Source organism: Bombyx mandarina, chromosome 19, assembly GCF_030267445.1.
Source record: "Bombyx mandarina strain Sakado chromosome 19, ASM3026744v2".
Taxonomy (NCBI): Eukaryota; Metazoa; Arthropoda; class Insecta; order Lepidoptera; family Bombycidae; genus Bombyx; species Bombyx mandarina.
In genome coordinates this window covers 8,311,938-8,328,569 of record NC_143225.1, presented here as the reverse complement: position 1 = coordinate 8,328,569, position 16,632 = coordinate 8,311,938, and the positions used below count along the sequence as shown (strand labels likewise).

At 33.7% G+C, this 16,632-nt stretch overlaps 1 protein-coding gene across 1 annotated transcript in view; it reads left to right on the top strand.

Moving 5' to 3' along the window:
* NGR-A20 (neuropeptide receptor A20) overlaps positions 1-15,280 on the top strand; it is a 35,566-nt gene extending 20,286 nt beyond the window's left edge. Inside the window, exons 2-7 of the mRNA XM_028187514.2 lie at positions 293-709; positions 1,910-2,068; positions 3,515-3,651; positions 8,241-8,343; positions 10,865-11,252; positions 12,257-15,280. Of these exons, the coding sequence (XP_028043315.2) occupies positions 431-709; positions 1,910-2,068; positions 3,515-3,651; positions 8,241-8,343; positions 10,865-11,252; positions 12,257-12,480 (1,290 nt within the window). The 5' untranslated portion in view covers positions 293-430 and the 3' untranslated portion in view covers positions 12,481-15,280. The remainder of the gene's footprint in view (positions 1-292; positions 710-1,909; positions 2,069-3,514; positions 3,652-8,240; positions 8,344-10,864; positions 11,253-12,256) is intronic.
* Positions 15,281-16,632: the final 1,352 nt, after the last annotated feature.

The window sequence follows — 16,632 nt, the reverse complement described above, 5'->3', positions numbered from 1 at the left end:
TAATATTAAACTTATTTATCTGAACGCGATAATGTATGGGAGCTGTTCATTTGCTATATGTTTGATCGTAAGATTGCCTTTTCTCAATAGGCTACAATGAAATCGGATTTAAAAAAAAGTATGTTTATTAATAAATTAAGGTTGTTGAAATATACTTGTGAGCTCTAGCAACGTATGTTATCACTCGTGGTGAAGCAGATTGTAAAAACAAGATTATTGTAACTAATGTAAATTGAACAAAATTGTACTGATCGCTACACAAGGGTTTCTGAGAGTGTTTGTTTATTTTCAGGATTTCGCCGACGATGGAAAAGCTATGTAACTCACCGTTGTTCATTTTAAAACTACTTCATACGTGCCGCGATATTTTGGTTCAAAAAAAGACGATTATTTCTTGAGGTTAACAGTGATGTGATCTTCCCCGTTCACAATGCGGTCGGAAAACGAAACCCGAAGTAGTTACGACACTCAGACAAATCTTTCCCACATCTCCGGCAATTTGTTTGAAGATGCCAGTATAAATTCCCTATTGAACCACGGCGGGAATTACACTACAAACATCGGACAAGTGCTCAAAGTGCTCGAAGATTGGAGAAACAGATTCAATATAACCGTTGTTAAAGAATGCGATGGAACAGAATACTGCGCTGGGGAGTTCCGAGATTTGATAATAGCATACAACAGTATTCACGGCTACGTCAGTTTGTTGGTGAGTCGATTGAATATTTTTCTAATAAGTCAAGATAAAAAGCGTTCGTACTCTGACGTGCAAAACATTGATGTATTCAAATCAATTGCTACGACTGTGCCAGGTACTTAAGCGAATCCACAACAAGGTCATTTGGTTTCATGTGGATTGTATTCTATATTTATACATTTCTATATTATCAAAATAATGTAATAAAGGATAAAGAAAGTCTGTACGCCAGATTGTTCACCCACTTCCGTTGTGGTGGTCGGTTTCAGTATTTTGAGCGACCCCCTTCTTCATCACTGGATAATTCTTCGGTGACCGAAGTGATCGCGAATTTAAGCCATTCGATTGGTGATTATGTAAATAGAATTTGAGCATCGGAAATTTGCTCAAGAATTCTCTCATGTTGCCACGGCAAGCATTTTTTCTGTTGAAATTGCACTAATTGTCGAATTTAGGAATAATTTATTATTTAACTACATTCGATAATGTCTATTAGTGCTGATTTTAAACGTATACAATCACTTTTGATTTCATAACGTAAACCAATTATGTTTTAGAGCCAACTTTTAGTTCGTACTTCTTTACAATGTTTATATAACACAGATTTGTTTTATGTAAAATTAGTAGATCCATCTGTGGTTACGCCTACGTCTCTACGGAAAGTACGCTGGGAATTTCGAGATTTCATATTTATTTATTTGAACTTTTGTTGGAGATAGTTTTGTCGAAAAACACGCTGCTAAAACGATAATGTTTTTTTTTCCTCTGTATATTAAGAGAGAGAGCAATCAAAACGCACTAAGATTTGTAATGAAGTGAATTTTTAAATCTTATTCATAGTTTCATTGAGGTGTAGTCTATTGTAATTTAATTAATGTAAAATTGATAATTGTAATGATGGATTTATAAATGAAAAAAATATAAATGAAGTATAACGTAAAGTTTAAACAATTGAAAATTGATGAAACTCCTAGACATAAATGATGTGTTTAAAAAATGTTAAAATTAATATTATTTTTATTTTTATTCATTTATTACACTTCATATAAAATTTACATTGGCTGACTTAATGCCTAAGGCATTCTCTACCAAAGGTAGTGCAGAGTAAATAGTGGTAGGTGCAATTAAATTTATATTAAGTTACAATTGTAATAATGATTATATTATAACCATAAATATTATAATAATGATCTAGTGTATAATTTTCGGTAGGTCTGTCTTTTTGGTAGTCTCGCCAACGCTTTTAATGTAGCCGTGCTGACGAGGCGAGACCTCGCAGTGGCTCCCATAAATCGACTGCTAAAATGGCTTGCAGTAGCTGACGTCTTCGTCATGATCGAGTATGTTCCATTCGCTATCTACAGGTATTTGGTGAGTACTTTTTTTTTGCTTAGATGGGTGGATGAGCTCACAGTTCACCTGGTGTTAAGTGGTTACTGGAGCCCATAGACATCTACAACGTAAATGCGCCACCCACCTTGAGATATAAGTTCAAAGGTCTCAGTACAGTTACAACGGCTGCCTCACTCTTCAAGCCGAAACGCATTACAGCTTCACGGCAGAAATAGGTGGGGTGGTGGTACCTACTCGCGCGGACTCACAAGAGGTCCTGCCACCAGTAATTACGAAAATTATAATTTTGCGGGTTTGATTTTTATTACACGATATTATTCCTTCACCGTGGAACTCAATCGTGATAATGTATTTTGTTAAGTGCGCATTTCATTACGTACGTACGTTCAGTATGTTTTAATTCCTTTTTCCCAAATGCTGAAGAAGGGTAATCTTTTTCAAAAGTATTTAGATTTGAAAAAAATTAGGTTGAAGTATGTTCCTAAAATGTATGTCCAATTATTTGGCACTCTATATAGCCTAAGCCTTATGAAGGATTTAAATATATGAGATGTGATTAGATACACCTCAGTCGTGGGACCGATATATTAATGGTGTCCGCGATAAAATAATAGATTTTGGTCAATGTTATCTGATTGTGGTATTAAATAAGTTTAAATAAACAAAAAACCGACCCGTGTATAATTTTAAGATCTAGGTTAATGAAAAATCTACTGAAACCATCTAGTTTTCTTCTGTAAATAACTTTATTATTTAAATTTTAGTAATTTTATGAAAGAATTAACTTTATGTTCAATTGAATGTTGTTAAAAGGAGCATAAAAGTTAAATGATATCGTAAACCAACGGGCTGCCAACCTAGGTATTAATATTAACTGCCAGCTATCCTCACAATATTGGACTTTAATTCAAAGCTGTAATTTTGTTATTGATTCTAGAAAGATTCAGTTTCAAAATCAGAAATATTTTTACTTAGTTAAGTTTTCGTGGAATGTAGAAACGGCAAAAATAAACAATTTTAAAATGTTTATCTGTCTGTCTGTCTCCATGTTCCGGCTAATATGATGCTATAATAAGGTTCAATAGATTTCGATGACAAATAAGTGATGTTATAAGGAGTAACTTAAGCTTTTGTTTTAGAAAAATAATTAGCATTTTTCGCAAAAAAGAAACTCATGAAAATGTTAACAAATACTGATTTATTACGGAAGGGAAGTTATTAATTTCGGGCAAAGCTACAAGATAAAGAAAGCTTAGCTAGAACTTTTACACAACAATGTACTATAGGCTCTGAAAAGTGTGAGATAGGCATTTCAATGGTGAGGCAGTCTGTCATTAATACTACGAGTAGTAGTAGTAGTGGTATAAGATGGGAATAGATTGGATAGTACACACCGATCACCGATCAAGAAAAAGAAAGGAGCTCGCACGTGTTTTTTAATACCTAATCTATTTTTTCTCACAGTTGTTACCCGGTCAAGAGGACCGTCCGTACTCCTGGGCTGCATATATGCTGTTTCATATGCACTTCACGCAGATATTCCATACAGCGTCAATACTGTTAACCTTGTCTCTGGCAGTTTGGCGATATCTTGCAATCAAGTGAGTATACCGATTTTATCCTTTAGCCTAAGACCCCTGTTGACTTCTAGCGACTAATGCTACTGTGCAGAGGTACAAATATTACAAGCAAGTATAATTTTTACAAGAAATATTCAACACGTGTTCACGTTTCGCGAGGAAGGAATATCGTCAAATATTGAAAAAAAAAACTCGCAAAATTGAACATACCTAATAATGGTATTGTACATATATTGTGATTCTTAAATCCGACTTGTTTCTGGCATCATACATTCCGATTTAAAAGGGTGAGTCGAAAATTATAAAATAAATATTAAAATTAAGCCCTTTAAGTATGTTGATGGCGCCATTTATCGTGTGATGTGTATGTAGTAGTTACTAATTAACACCAGGTATAAAAAAAAAATAAGCCATGCGTTCGCTCGAACCTTTAGCGCAGTGCTAAAAGAAACTGAACCCTAAAGTGACGTTTACGAAGAGTTAGTTATCAATTGATTGATTATAGTAGATCCTAAATCGTAACCACAATTTAGTCTTAATAAATTTCATTAGAATCGATACAGTGAATTTTACTAATTTCCGTTAATTTTTTATTATTGTTAAAATCGATTCCACTCGCACGACCTGCCATTAGCTGGTTTCACAGCGTTTCCATACATTATATACACAATATATCTTCATTGTCTCTGATGTTGGGGGCTTCGAAAAGGCTTTTATCTACTGATCCCATTGTACCTTATTGTTTGAACAATGGCTCACATACTATTTATTAACTCTTTGTGAAATATAAAATCAAAGAAAAAAGAGCAAGTTTTTTTTTAAAAAAAACCTCATCAGTTAAAGTCTTCCATAGATTTTTAGTAATAAAGGAATAAAATTTATCTATATTTCGTTATTCTGGACTTGCTTCAAATGTTTCCTAATAATTTGTGTACCGTATTAATTTCAAAGTCGGTAATTTATTTTTGAATGTTTTGTAATATAGAACGATGGGAGTTTTAATACGAAATATTCAAATCGAAACATGTATTTGGTTTTTCAGGAATCTTTTGTTGAAAACTTCGGAATAATTTAGCGGTGAAATTTTGAAAAACAATAATAGCTATCAAGATCTATTTAAGTTCTGAAATTGTGTTAAAAACCCTATTGAATTTTCAAGCTCTGGTTGAAATACAAATTCTCATAAGAGTCTCTTAAGCTGTTTTTTTTAAGGCAAGAAAATAAACCTAATAGAAGTTTGTTACCGAGACGGCAATACGTCGCGTTGACACCCGAAATGTGGGTCGTCTGTGAAGTGAATCTTTGATCGTGCCACTAAGCGCCTCGACCACAAGAGAAATGGAATGTGTGTGTGTGTTTAACGTTATTGCTCTAACACAACAGAGTAGTATCACGTCCGAAATAAAACGAAAAGGACTTTTGAATTTTCAGTTTTTTCTATTTCTATTTTCGCGAGTAGTATATATGAGGCCTATAAAATCAAAGGCAGCTAAACGCCATAATGTAAAATGGATTAACAATGGCGCTATCTTGTTTAGTTAGTTGGACACGCTTTAGTGTTTTCATGTTATAACAAACTAGCGACCCGCCCTCGCTTCGCTTCGGAAACATTAAAACACACATGAAACCAAAAAAATAAAATTAAAAAAAAATTAAAAAAAGTAGCCTATGTTCATCAGGGACAATGTCGCCTTCTAATGGAAAAAGAATTTTTCAAATCGGTCCAGTAGTTTCGGAGCCTATTCGAAACAAACAAACAAACCAATCTTTCCTATTTATAATATTATTACTAGCGACCCGCCCTCGCTTCGCTTCGGAAGCATTAAAACACACATGAAACCAAAAAAATAAATAAAAAAATAAATAAATAAAGTAGCCTATGTTCATCAGGGACAATGTCGGCTTCTAATGGAAAAAGAATTTTTCAAATCGGTCCAGTAGTTTCGGAGCCTATTCGAAACAAACAAACAAACAAATCTTTCCTATTTATAATATTAGTATAGATGCAGCTAAATCTCTAACAAATTCATGTCAAAAAATTTATTTTTACTTAGTACTAAGTACATATTACTAAAAGAAGTTTTATCATTTTAAATTGAGATTATTAGTAATATTCTCATTCTTTATAAAATCTGCTTTAAAATAAAGAATATCGTAGCTATTCGGACAATGTTATTTCAGCTTCTCAAACCAGGAGTGCTACTGACACCGGCCCTAGTAAGAGCAGTTTTTCTATGGATCGGGAGGATCCGTAATGACGTGTTTAGGGCCGATTTTTGTAGTTTACCTGAATATTTGACAGACTTAGATTTAGCTGCCTTTATAGGCCTCATATGCGGTTAAAATTATATGGCACATATACGGTTAAAACCTTTCTACGCTTCAATCTCGACTTAGTAAAACGCGCGAAAATGTAAAATTACATAAGTAAAATTTGTTACGAGCTAAATGAATGTTATTTTGACTTGATTATTTTAGTAATCAAATTAGTCAAGGGTTTGATTAAAGAAAAAAATTTAGAAGTCATTCAATTTGATTCAGGCTATTAATATGTAGTTAGGCTTAGTAAACGTTTACTGGTGGTAGGAATTCTTGTGAGTCCGCGCGGGTAGGTACCACTACCCTGCCTATTTCTGCCGTGAAGCAGTAATGCGTTTCGGTTTGAAGGGCGGGGCAGCCGTCGTAACTATACTGAGACCTTAGAACTTATATCTCGTGGTGGGTGGCGCACTTACGTTGTACGTGTCTATGGGCTCCAGTAACCAGTTAACACCAGGTGGGTTGTGAGCTCGTCCTCCCATCTAAGCAATAAAAATAGAAAATAAACTATTCAGATAGATTTTTATTCAGTAATGTTAGGTTTCAATGGACGGTAATTGTTTTTTATTGCATCGATAACCGATCGAGTTCACGGCTTATATTATTACCAGGGCCCGTAAACATCACGTTATTAATGCCGCTACCTACCTTGAGACATATATAGTGATATGATGCCTCAATTATACAATACAATGGATGTTCCTTCAAACCATAAAGTATGATTATTCGCAGAAATAGGCAAGGCGTTAGTTAGATTTGAGCATTTAAAATCATTCAAGGAATAAATTTTGAACACAAGCTTTAAGCGAGTATGAAGAAGGAATATCCAGATATCGGAAATGTTTGTTAAGGAAAATCTACGCGCGTGTATCTAAATACGAATGATGTGGGACGAATCTTCTCAAAACAAACGTCTGGATGTTTGAATTAACTCGATACGTTTCTTTACCCATCCATTGATTTAAAACAGAGTGTATAGTAACGTACGACGTGCACGTATTTCTTTGTTTAACAAATCTGAAAAAAAAAAAAGCAAAGATCTATGAATATTATCATGTGAAATGAATGATTGTAGGTATCGGTTCTCTATTTGCTGTATTAAGTTTTGATATTTGACATTTCCTGTTGTTTTTTTTTCTAAGGCTGACATATATTATTAGTCTTTCATGATGTCGATAGTGAAAAGTTATTGGCAAGTTTCTGTACGGTCCGCATATATGTTTTGTCTGTTAAGCACTTGTGGAACAAACATAAATTGCCTATGTTGATTCAAAAACAGAAAATGAGTCTATGTGTAGCGTAGGTGTTCAGTAGCTAATATGCCAATAATATTGATACGCGCTGGAGTTCGGGATAAATAAATGTTCCACCAAAGTACGACTAAAAACTGTGTTCAACACTTAGAGCACTTAAAACACTCAACAAATATTTTAAAATTCTCAATTCACTTCTTCCGCTTCGCTTTAGTTAGGTGATCCGTTCGCTGTTTCGTTTCGAGTAGCTCCGATTACTGACTGACTGCGAGCCATCTCTGCAACGCTTTTATAGCCGATACCACATCCCTAGAATTATCGAGAATATTCCACACAAGTCAAGTATTGTGTTTCCGCTATCTGACAATAGATGGCGTTGTACTTCTCGAGCGTTCTAGATGCTACTATATCCTTCGATATTCATTCGACTATCCGGCTATAGATGGCGTTACTCTTACCGGCGTAACAATACAGAAATGTGCTGAATGTATGCTTTGATGTAACATATTATTATATTTACAAATTAGCTTGCTGTTACAGTGGCTATGCATTGGCGAATAGATCCAATTTAATAATAACCAGAAACAACTATTTCATGAAAACTTCCAGACGAGTTAAGTACAATAACATTCAAACCGACAGTCTATCGTGCAAAAATACACATAGATGGCGTAGAATATTTTCCATTTACATTCGAAAATAATTACGACAACACTGTATTATTCTATGTTCCAAAATTTCATAATCGCAATCCTTCTTCATTCCAAAGGCTTAATATTTTTCATCGATGTATTGTAGTTTAAGCAATCCTCTTCCTATAATGCCCGAGTCACTACCACAATTTGAGTGTTGTTCCTCGAAACGTTCTAGGTTCTACCTAAGGAGGTAGTATTGAAACAACGACTATTCCGCTCTTTGGAATGGAACATGTGATCACTTCGGCACAGGCTGGATCCAACCAGCAATCTAAAACCTCAAATAATATTTACTAATCCTACACCAGTCAATTACGGAATTAAGTTCACATTACTTTCACAGATATCCGGCCCACAGTCCAATATTATGCACAGATAGGCGATGCACAGTGGCCATACTGTTGAGTTTTGTGCTTCCCTCTATACTCTGCATACCATCGTACTTTGTGAGTATTTAATTTAAACTATTTGTTTGCACTAACAGAGTGAGCATTAATATATAATATATGTTAATTAACAAATTAAAGTGCTATTATACACGGTAAATGACCTCTCATATACTGTAAAACAAAGACTTAGAACTCATGTCTCAAAATCGGTGGCGGCATTTAAGCTGTTGATGTGTTGATGTCCTGTAACCATTTAACACTAGGTGAGCTATGAGCTCGTCTACTTATACAAGCAAATAGAAAAACCTCAGTTTTAGATACAAATGAAAATTCAAATCTTTACCAGCACAAAATTACAACGCTTATAAATCATATTTAGACTAACAACAACAGCATAATAGATTTTAATTACTAACACTATTAACAATTATTAGTGGTCCTCCGGTAGTCGAAATTCGACTATAACTATTTGAAATTATAAGTTTGTACACTATTATGATTCTGTTGTCAAAGTCTTACTTCTATAATCACAGATTTCGCCAAGACTAGTTACACTATAGACAAATATTAATAGAGACAAACAATATTGAATCTATTCTCAATTTAACCACAGACTATAAGCAATAAGAAAAGATTGGCAATAAACAAATAGTATGCATGCGCGTGTTTGTCAAATACATGGTTAGTGTATGTAATGTTTATTTCATTGATTTAATATATTTTTTATGTATAATTTAAGAAAATATTAACATCCCGCACTCCTTCCCTATATTCTCTAAAAGTGTGGGAAATTTCATACTCCTCCGTACGCGCAATTTTCGTAAAAAGGGGTACTTACAAAGTTTTTGCTTCACTAATACATAGATACTAGAAATTGGATAGTATATAAAATAGTTTTGTGAACTCCACTTGCCTCTGATTTTGGCACAGAACTTTTCAAATTACTGGCTTGTTTTACGTTACGCACCTATTTTCGCCCAAGTAAAATTTGCTAGAGGTACCTAACAATCGGTTTTGGTAACGGTTATTCGTTCGAGTACGAATTAAAATGTAATTATTTAGTGTTAACTTCTGAAAACCTCTAATACTTTTTACATTATTATTATAATAACTAGCTGACCCGGCAGACTTCGTAGTGTCTCAATCGATAAATAAAAGACCTAAACTTTTGTATAAAATAAACTTAAAACAAACAAAAGGAATCCGTCCGGAAAATTGTTATTTTTATTTAATTTCAAGCATTTTCATATTTATCTATCTTTTAACCTTTTTTGGACTTCCACAAATAATTCAAGACCAAAATTAGCAAAATCGGTCCAGCCGTTCTCGAGTTTTAGCGAGACCAACGAACAGCAATTCATTTTTATATATATAGTAGATAGATAGATTACAATTTGTAAACGTGGTGACGCCCGGTGTACTATCACACAATCCAATACTGTTGTTGGAATGCCCAAAGCAGATATAAATGTACCAATGGTATATACAATTCAGTGGAATCTTCCACTTCATGTTTCAATGTGGTTGACAGCATTCAAATTGTTATATGTCTATGGGCTCCGGTAACCACTTAACATAGGGTGGGCCTTGAGCTGATTCACCCATGTAATCAATAAAAAACACTAAATGTTATCATTCAACAGTTTCCCCCACCTTAGATTTTGTCACACACAACATACTAAGCAATTGCGCCGTCATAGCATCGTATTCTATTGATAAATGTAAAATTACTTTGTATATCATTTTACTAGACTTGTAGTAAGGAATATATGTTTGCTGAGATGTAAACCTCTCGAGTCGTCAATTACTGTCCGTTTACAGGAACGCCTATAACAAACGGCTTGAAATACCTAGTCATATCCTAATTAATGTAACATGATTAATAGCTGTTAATACCAGAAGGCGTATTGACGTATCGATAAATGGATTATTTGATTTATTTGAGTTAAAAGCCACTTTCACGTTCTACTTAGAAATTCGTTTGCAATTTTAATAGCCATCGCCTTGATTGATAAAGGTCAGAGGGTTCAGTTGCTAAGGTTTTGTTCGTTCACACCTAGGAATTATTGATTCCACTACTGTTACTGAAGTGAAGGCTTTGTTGTGAATTGAATTGGGCTAGATTTTCACTTCACTGTCGGCTTTGATAGTTCTGATAATTGAAGTTAAGGAATCCTTTATTTAATAATGAACATATTCTGCTCCAGTGAGTAACTCGAGTTAAATTTGTCGAAACAGAGAAACATGTTATTTTTCGAGATTAATGCTATTATTATATGGCCAATAAAAGATCTCAGAAAAGGTTCCGTTGATGTAAGACGGAAGGATATACACGTTTTTTGTTTAAAACTGCGGTCTATAATTATTTATAATAAAAACTTTGAGTATTACAACGTGTTGCTTCTTTTTAAATGTAGCCCATTGGTAACACTTCAATAATTACTCATAAAACTTTAATTGTGTTTTAATACCAATTAAAAATAATACTAAAAATATATTTTAAAAATAATATCGGAGATTGACGTGCAGATTGCTTTATCACGTATTATTCATTCTGCGGCATTTCTTTTCATTCCAGGTCTTCACAATCCATAAAGACTTCTCATACGACAGGAACGCCAACGTTTTCTCGAAAGTTTATTTCGTAGATTCCGATTTCGACGGATACCTCTATCAGATTAATTTCTGGGTACACGCTGTCTTAATCAAATTACTGCCATGCGTTATTCTCACTATAATCAGCGCTTGGCTTATCCGAGCTTTATACAGAGCCAATTATAGGAAGAAGATTCTCAAAGGGTACAACGCGTGTCCAGCTGAGACGATTGTGAATGGAAAAGGAAATATTTTCACTCGCAGATCGACAAAACGGTCTAAGATCGAAAGAAGAACCGACAGAACGACTAAGATGTTAGTCGCTGTACTATTATTGTTTTTACTGACAGAGTTTCCTCAGGGTATATTAGGTAAGTGTCTTTTGTCTTCGAATCCTATGGGATATGTAAGATTATACATATTAAAAGAGTGCCTATGGTTATAAAAGATAAGATTGACGAAAAAAAGACAGAAATAGCGCTCAGTGAATCCTACGTTTTCTTCGAGAGAAATCAATAATCCTAATTAGTAGCTTCTAATGTTAAAATAAATTGACGATCTAGATTGAGTGGTTGGTTGGGAGCGATGTCTAAAGATCAATATGCTGACTCAAAACTCTTAAAAGCTATAGATGGTGGAGAAGTTTTAATTGGTTTTTATTGCTAAAATCCTCAAGTTTCAATCAAGATCAACATAATTTATTTGTTTGGTACTTAATAGGATTAAGTTTATTTTAAACTGAGTCAAGGGGAAAACGGTTTTAAGAGGTATTCAGTGGACCGTGGAATTCTATACGTGTCATATATTAAACATCTATTAAACAGAACATTGAAGACTTAATTAGAGCAACTGATCAGATCATCACTTGTTCAAATGTACTATTAAGTAGTCTCATACTTCAAACAAGAAAATGGCAAGGACGGTGGAACTTACCTACATGCTGGAGACTATAACCTGTCATCAGTAATCAAATGACAATGTGTTATGACTAATACAAATCCTACATAATTATTAAATAAACATTTCAGTAAATCGGTAGGGGTAAAATGGGATTTATAATATTTAGTAGAATCATTCATATTGAATACTTAACATATTTTTTTTAAAGATTATAGCGTACTCCGTCTCAATATTTACCAGTGAAACCCATGTTTTGCTACAACTATCGCGAAATATTTTATAAATTACGTTGCGTGTCATTTGGTACTTAATATACTAGATAGATACATTTCCTTTTAAACAGTAGAAGCTAAAAAAATCCTTTTTTTTTTTTTTCAAAAATTATTTCCCAGTGTTTTATTTCAGTATTACTCACGACTTTTATATTATTAAACTGTTATATTATATTATAATACAATTTGTATTTTTTTATCAGGACTCCTGAGCGGAATTTTGGGGCGATGCTTCTTTAAGCATTGCTACAATCTATTTGGGGAGCTAATGGACGCACTGGCCCTTCTCAACGGAGCAATAAACTTCGTGTTATACTGCTCAATGTCAAGGCAATTCCGAACCACATTCGGGCAAATGCTGAGAACGAGATGCGCAAAGACCTACCGGGCTGGATCCCAGACCGAATTGCAGACTACTTACGTGTAACGACGGCGAAAGTTTGTTTACGTGTAAACAAACATAAGTGAGGATCTGATAAATTTCAATACCGCTGTCGGCCAAGAACTAATAATTTAGGAATGGGTGGTGAAAAAGCAGAAGAAGAAAAGAACAATGAAATTTGTTTGACGCTAAATAAGCAATGCGAAAATTTTGACGCGAAGTGATAGATTATTGTATCTCTTAGATATTGGTATATTTTGGATAATTTGAAAATTACACAGAAGCAAGTCTTCGTTCCAAATGCAAACGTTAAGTAAATACATGAATTTGTTTACCTAATTGTAGAAAAGTTCTCAATCATCATGGAGTCAACATCTCTCATGCCAGCTTTAAGAAAAATGCTAGATACTATGTACGAGTATGTAAATTTTGGCGTCAAATTTAATATGATTACTTCACTTGAATCAACTGTTTTAACGCTTCATGCGAAGACAATTTATTCGTAACGATAGTTTCGATGAAGCCACTTAGTTAATCGAAACTTTCTAATAACTAGTATAAAATATTTAGAATGTTCTAGATTAAGATTCTTAAATGCATCATTCATCTCGCTCGCTCCAACAAAAACTACTCTAGCTTAAGAAATCGCAAGTTAGAGAGTTAGCGAGTTCTATGGTATTCAAAATTTTTGTAAGCATGAAAATAAAACAGGAAGCACGTTCACAGATGGTCATGATCTTTTAGTAATACATTGGCATAGTCAAACATGAGTAATGGTTAATATTGAAATTTCCCACTGAAGTCAGAAAAAGATAGTTTAAAAACTTTAACAAATTTTGAGAGCTAGAGAATATAATACAACCGAATGAGTATCGAGGGCTGAACATACAAAATGAAATCATTTAGATGACTCTAAAATTAAATACATATTATATACACATGATTGTTGAAAGGAACGAGTGTTCAGATTTCTGAAGAAGTTTGATGGTTAGGTTCGTTGAAATACACTTTTAATTGTAAATAATAAGCCATATAGAATGTACGTACATGTGTACATATATATCGTTGTAGTCAACGGTCATATACATTCAGAAACCACCTGCGAAATGCAAATTGCATTTTCGTAAGATGTACAAACTTTAATTGTAGTTGGAAACGGTGATAGTTGAAACTTACAATCTTATTTAGTTGTGCAAACTTCTGTAATTATTCGACTTTTAAGTAGATTTAGCCGTTAGGAGTTTTACGTCCTGTAGAACAACTAAGTCAGCTATATGCTGCATACTCTTTAGTAAAGAAATGATAATTATGTAATGTTAATTTATATGATAAGACCAGAATTTATTATTTTAAAAACCAGTCCTTGGTTGTATATCATAATTATTGAAAACATGAAAACTTTCTTATAACATTGTTATTTTGGCTAAAAAAAGTTGAGCATCTCTATTTTATCTTTGTGTAAAAGACGCTTCATTTATGATACGCATGAAAATATTATATTGGCACCAAGTAAAACGCTGTGTAGCTAATAAATCTTATCTAACGTATTATTAGATTTACGAGCCTGTGTTATTCACAGAAGTTTTATGCTTCAAAGATCTGAAACGATCCCAACGGTTTGGTACGTTCACCTGGCTGAAATAAATACCTAAATTTCATTGTACGGCTCTTGTTTGAGCCGAATGGTTTAAAATTTCTTTTTTAAGCTTTCCCATTAAGCCTTTCATTCAAACGAGAAATTTGGTTGTTTATCAAATAAAAATGTCTATAAAAACTTGCTTTTGATATTGTTATGTAACATAGTTTACCATTATTTAGAGTTGTTAATGCCTAAGCGGACATATTTAAATAGGTTAAAGTTAGAAAAAAAAAAGGTTTTTATAAAAAGAGGATAACCCTCTAGCATCGATATAATTCAGCAATGCACGTATTTGATAAAAACATTACTTATCGACTTTTACAGTGGTGTTGACCGTTACTTTAAGCTTTACATAGATAACATACATACATACATACATAGATAACATTAGTCTACGATTTCTAAATAAAACGTATAATGTTACATAGTGTTTAGAATGTTTAGAGGTCGCTCTTCGTATTACGGGTTTTAAGTGTGAAATTGTTGTGTCAGAATGCGAAATTGAGATAGCATTTAAATGATTTAGTTTTATCGAAGTATATAAATACTACTTTTTATGTATTTCTGAATTTCTGGCTGTAGATTACAATGTAACACACATTTAGTATTAAAAAGAAAATATGTGACTGTTCAATTAAGTCTTAAACCAACGCAGATTTTGTAAAATTATTGTTTTTTTTTACTGGTCTCGCTGAAATTTAAAGTGAAGAAATTATGAATCAAAACCATTTGTAATTTAAAAATATATTTTTTATTTCGTTTTGTAAATTTGCAGAAACTTTAATAATAATATTTTATAACTTTTGTATTACGTAGCACAAGTCGGGCCTCGTGTGGAGTATTAGTACCTTTTAAGGCCAGGACCCCAAGTACTTCCATTTGACTCCATACTGAAGAGGGTCGTTTGGATTGTTGACAATCCCATTCTCACGAAACATTTGGAACCTTTTAAGGACAACATCCAGTGGTATACCATTTATATAAAAATCTTATGACAAGACATTGGATCGATATTTACATAAAACAAATTTTAATGTAATATGTAAAATGTAATATGTAATATGTAAAATTACATATTACATTTTATATAATGTAATATGTAAAATTGTAATTATTTAATATGCAGTTTAAAAATGTGTGTAAAATAAAATGAATGCGGATAATATAATATAATATAATAAAGAACAATGCTAAAAATATGTAAATTATTTCCCTTTTTTTATTCAAACATAATAATAATTATACTTATAAGAATTCTAATTTCAAAAATTATACTAACAAATGTAAGGTCTCTTTTGTTCATGAGGAAATCCCTGAATATGCAATTCACCATTGGTGGCGAAAATGTTCTTTTAAAATGTCACAGATAGGTTGAAACCCCTCATTGTTCCGATCCATTCGCTATTCAACAGTGTACCAACGAACTTCTATTATTTGAATACACTTCATAACCAAAGGCCGGATCCCGGAGAAGCCTTCTCTGAATCATTTAACTAATTTGAGGGCGTTGTCGTTGTAGCCGTTTTAGGGAAGGTAGTCAGTTTATACAATTGGCTAGATGATCGCCGGCGATTTATTTTCTATTCAAGCTTGCACAAGATAATCAAATTATCAACTTATCTGGATGCCGCCAGACAATGTGAACAGAGCCGGGTTGTTCAATGAAGAATTTGGAGATTTTTTTGGAGGGGCATGATTTGCAAAGAGTGCTTCGCCGACACCACTTCGCCCCACATTTTAATTTAATTATCTTTCTTCAATACCGTGATCTGTGCTCCAATGGCTTGTCCATCTCGATCTTCAGGCACCACTTCGAAACCTACTTGTAGTCACTTGGCTACTCACTACATAGTATAAAACAAAGTCGCTTTCTCTGTCCCTATATCCTATGTATGCTTAAATCTTTAAAACTACGTAACGAACTTTGATGCGGTTTTTTTACTAAAGAGAGTGATTGAAGAGGAAGGTTTATCTGTATAATAACATCCATTAAATAGTGGAGAAATCCATAATAAATTACAGTATCCGAAGAGGGCGGGTCGCTAGTGCTTTTTTTTTCCTCCTACCTATGCTGATAGCCTTGAGAGGCTATTTCAGCTTCGCCTAACGTTTATAGGTGAGCTCACGGGGCTCAAACCGTAGAGTTGCTAACACTGACCCTAGCAAGAGCAGTGCTTCGCAGAATCTACCACCGGATCGGAAACGCGACCCACTGAGAAGATCAGGCGAGAAACTCAGTGGGCTGTATCTGTGGGTTAATTCGCTCGTCGAGCCCTTCGTCGCAAGCGACGGGTTCGACGAGGACGGTGATGGTCGCTAGTGTATAAATAAATGATATTTTCTTTAAAATCCACAAACCTTTTAGTGTAATAAATTGAATATAAATTGTTTGCTCTAATACAAACAAAAGGTAAACGAACTGTTCAATAAGCGCTGGAGTTCGTATATTTTTTTTCTCCAAGCCATAAATCCTGATTACCGGAATAGGGTGAACCCAATTTGCATTTTGCACGGCCAGTGTTGCCCTTTCAGTGGCGATTGTCATGCAGAACATACCC